Raw genomic sequence first — 4,122 nt, 5'->3', positions numbered from 1 at the left:
ATCGTTGTTTTTATTTTCAGTCCTTGTAACATTCGTCAATCGCTTTTCGTTTAGAATTCAAGTAATTTAGGCGCACTTTATTTATTTATTTTATTCAATTACCCTTTTACCCTTTGAGAACTAGCTTCTCTGGTACGCCCGCATTATTTTTACCATTTTTAATCCCCGAAAACGCGTATCAAATTTGAAAATTGAGATATTTCGAAAATATCGGCAACAAATAATAATAATAATAATTAATTATAATAATAATAATGATACTAATAGTAATAATAAATATAAAATATAAAATGATAATAATTAAATAATTAAATGGGTCCATTTAATAAAATAAAATTTAATAATTTTAATATATATTATAAATTTTATTTTACAAAATACCCTTACTACTCAAATTTCAATTTAAGAGCCAATAAATGGGTCTCTTGTAGATGCCCTTAGATGTCTTTAAATGCTATTTGTAATTATTAAGTTTTGATGACTTGAGATATTAACGTTATGGTGTGTTAAACAATGTTAGTCAAATTCAATTTTTTACTATCTCTAAAACATATTATTTCATTTGCAAGAAAAATATATTATATTTCTTTATTTGTAAACATACAAAATAATATATGATTTTGTTTGTGTATGATTTTTTTATAGTCCAAGTAATGAGGTAGAATATTCATTTGGGTTCATTCCAAATAAAACTGCGTGTGTTTTGGTTCATTTATAGACAGATTCCTATAGAAATTGAGCAAGATTCAAAAATCAAAATCGAAGATAATGTTGGATGTAAATTACAGCTACTAGTCGCCGGATTGCGGGGGTTGACTCCCCGCAGAAAAACAAATGAAGCATAAAATGAATTTGTTTCAGAAACAGATAAAAAAACATATAACTTTTTCTTCAAAAAATAAAAACATATGTTTTTAACTTAAAACGTGGTAAAATAGATCGTAGAGATTGAAGAGAAATGGTAATGTTGACTTGATCTTGACTCAATAAATGAGTTTGGTAAGTAACTTAGTAGAATCCTAGGACTTGTTAAAGATCAATTCCCAAATTTATGATGCTAGATACACAAAACCCGCTCAAAATAAAACATTGGAAGGGAAAAAGATTTCCTATGAAGAATGTTTTTTTTTTTTTTTTTTTCTATTTTTGAAGCTAACCCGGAAAATAGAAAACAAGATTAAGATAAGAAGAAAACCTAAAAAGAATTTCAAGAAAGAGGAGACAATTTTCTTTTTAAACTGCTCCTTGTCATATCATAAAGCGGCAAAAACTATGTGATTTGATAACCGCGAAACACACAATTTTCCTTTTACTAGAAAAAAAAGGTTAGGCTATACTTACTTTGTTTTTAACAAAGTAAATCTTACTTTATTTTTTCTAATATTTGATGGTGATGAACTTTGACAAAGTAAATTTATCCAATGGTAGAGAAAACAAAGTAAAGCTTACTTTGTCAAAAACAAAGTAAACATAGAAGGCACCCATAATTTTATATTTATTTAATTTATTGGAGTCTCATGAAACACAATATTAGTTCACAACTCAAAGTTTCTGATATATAGTATCCTAAAGTTTGATATTAATATATATACCTTTGTTGGTGCTGTAAGTTTATATTTTAGCTAAAACCTATATATCAACGGAGGCAAAAGACTATATAAATTCAGACCGATGTAGAGACTAAATTACTATATAAACTAGCTACTGAAGAACATTAATTAGATTTATATTTTTATATTTTCTTATTTGTTAATAAAAAATTATTATATAAATACAAATATGTATATTATTTAAAAATAATAATATAAAAAGTTTACTATAGAAAAATATATATATTTATAATATATATCCTAACAAAAATGCAAACAAAAACATTTTAATAACAATAGTATTAAAACAATTCAAAAAAGTAAATAATAATGTTTATAAGAAATTTAATTCACTAAAAATTATGAAAAAATGTTTTTAATATTTTAAACCATATTATAAAAATAAATTAAGAACATAATTAAACAAAATAAGTGAAAATAATAAATAAAAACCAAATCATGCAATAATATTTAAGCGTGAGTTATAATAAAATAAAATGATTTTTGTTTTGATCTTTGCATAAATAAATGCCTAACAAGGAGCCCAAAAATCATATTGATTTCTCAATTTCAAAGGTCTAAACAAACTAATTGACTGTTTCTTAAATATTATCTTCAAAATAACCATGGAAACTTGATGCCTCAATATTTGTGAAATTGTACCAATTTAACTCTAAGTTTTGTTATCCGAAACTAAATTGATATCATTTTATAAACGTTGTGGCTATAGTAGTTTTACTTTGTACTTTATGACTAATCACAACAAGTAATAATTCCGTCCACTCAAATGATACCACATCATCATTTCAACGGCTCATAGAATTACCCATACTAATTACAGTCCACAATATAACTTGTCCAATTTATCCCTTAAAACAACAGTAAAAGTGAAAGTAAAGAAAAAGGTAAAGAGAGAAAGGGATTGCCAACTAGCAAAATTTGGCAGCTGCCTTTTGGAGAGAAACACTTGTTCACGTGGTCTGTTTTAGGGTTTTTGTTTTCTTCTTCTTTCTCACTATTTCTACTCTTATATATCTCTTCTTCATTCTTCTTCTATTATACTTACTCTTCCTCCTCCTCTTTGTTTCAAAGAAACAAAGAAGATGGATTCTTCCAAAATCTCAGCTCTTCTCCTCCTTTCCATGCTCTTCATTTCCTCCGCAGCTAACCCCGTTCTTGACTGCGGTTCTTGCGGTAAACCCCTCCCTAAGCCTCACCCTAAACCCCACAAACCTAAGGGACCTATTCTTCCTCCCATTGTTAAACCCCCTGGTGTTCTTCCTCCTGGAGTTCTTCCTCCTGGTGTTCTTCCTCCCGGCGTTATTCCTCCTGTTGTTAAACCACCAGTTACTCTCCCTCCTGGTGTTCTTCCCCCAGGTGTTCTTCCTCCAGGCGTTATTCCTCCTGGTGTTGTTCCCCCGGTTACTCTCCCTCCCGGTGTTCTCCCTCCTGGTGTTCTTCCCCCCGGTGTCCTTCCCCCCGGTGTTCTCCCTCCAGGCGTTCTTCCCCCTGGTGTTGTTCCTCCAGTTACAAAGCCACCAACCAAGGGAAGTTCATGCCCCCCTTCGAAGGGTTCCGAAACGTGCCCAATTGATACACTGAAATTGGGAGCTTGTGTTGATCTTCTAGGTGGGTTAGTCCACGTGGGATTAGGTGATCCAGTGGTTAACCAATGTTGTCCAGTACTTCAAGGACTTTTGGAGGTTGAAGCTGCAGTGTGCTTGTGCACTACTCTTAAGCTTAAGCTTCTTAATCTTAATGTTTATGTTCCACTTGCTCTTCAACTTCTACTTACCTGTGGAAAGAGCCCCCCTCCTGGTTTCACTTGCTCTATTTAATTTCATCTCTTTCAGTTAAGTCCCTACTCCACTCCTACTCAAATTTCAAATTTTACTTTTTTTTTTTTTTTTTTGTAAGATCTTAGATTTTCTCTTATAATTATATAAAATGTACTTAACTTTGGCCATGTGTTTGGATCTTGTTTGTTCGTACATTTCATGCATACGTTATTATATTAAAGTGAATAAAAAGATTCATTTGTAAAGTAGAATGATTAATTAAATGAAATTGAAGTTTAGTTGTAGTATCCGTACAATAAATGAAAAAGATATTTGTCTAATGAAGATAAGATTGTGTGGATGCAGGTAGCCAGCAAGAATGTTGAAATGGAGACATGAGAGGATGTCCAACCTTTCTTCTTTCATATTCTCTTTCTAATTTGTATTGAAGATGTTGGGTTTATATTCATTGTACAACATTTTATTCGTTTCTGTGTGTTTCATTTGTCTTAGATTACCAACCAATTAATCAATCAGATGTTTCTCTTGTCATTTATTTTTCTATTTGGATATGAAATGATTGGCAATTACCAGTGTTGTAAAAGTCGTTATACGCTAGTCGGGCAAACAAGACCTCCGAAGATTAATTGGGATTAATCGGTTTTATATTTTTCTACGTTTTAGATTTATATTAAATAAATATTATATAAACACATTTAAAATATAAATTATAGGCCTAATGCTCTCTCAACCCC

The 4,122-nt window shown here is 30.5% G+C and overlaps 1 protein-coding gene across 1 annotated transcript; it reads left to right on the top strand.

Moving 5' to 3' along the window:
• The first annotated feature begins 2,651 nt into the window (after positions 1–2,651).
• Positions 2,652–3,919, top strand: LOC136204097 (36.4 kDa proline-rich protein). The gene is made up of 2 exons (XM_065995294.1): positions 2,652–3,441; positions 3,734–3,919. Exon 1 carries the CDS (start codon positions 2,693–2,695, stop codon positions 3,425–3,427), a length of 735 nt encoding a protein of 244 aa, XP_065851366.1. The 5' UTR covers positions 2,652–2,692; the 3' UTR covers positions 3,428–3,441; positions 3,734–3,919.
• The last annotated feature ends 203 nt before the right edge of the window (positions 3,920–4,122 follow it).

This window comes from Euphorbia lathyris, chromosome 8 (assembly GCF_963576675.1).
Source record: "Euphorbia lathyris chromosome 8, ddEupLath1.1, whole genome shotgun sequence".
Classification (NCBI taxonomy): Eukaryota; Viridiplantae; Streptophyta; class Magnoliopsida; order Malpighiales; family Euphorbiaceae; genus Euphorbia; species Euphorbia lathyris.
This window is presented reverse-complemented; position numbering and strand designations above follow the sequence as displayed.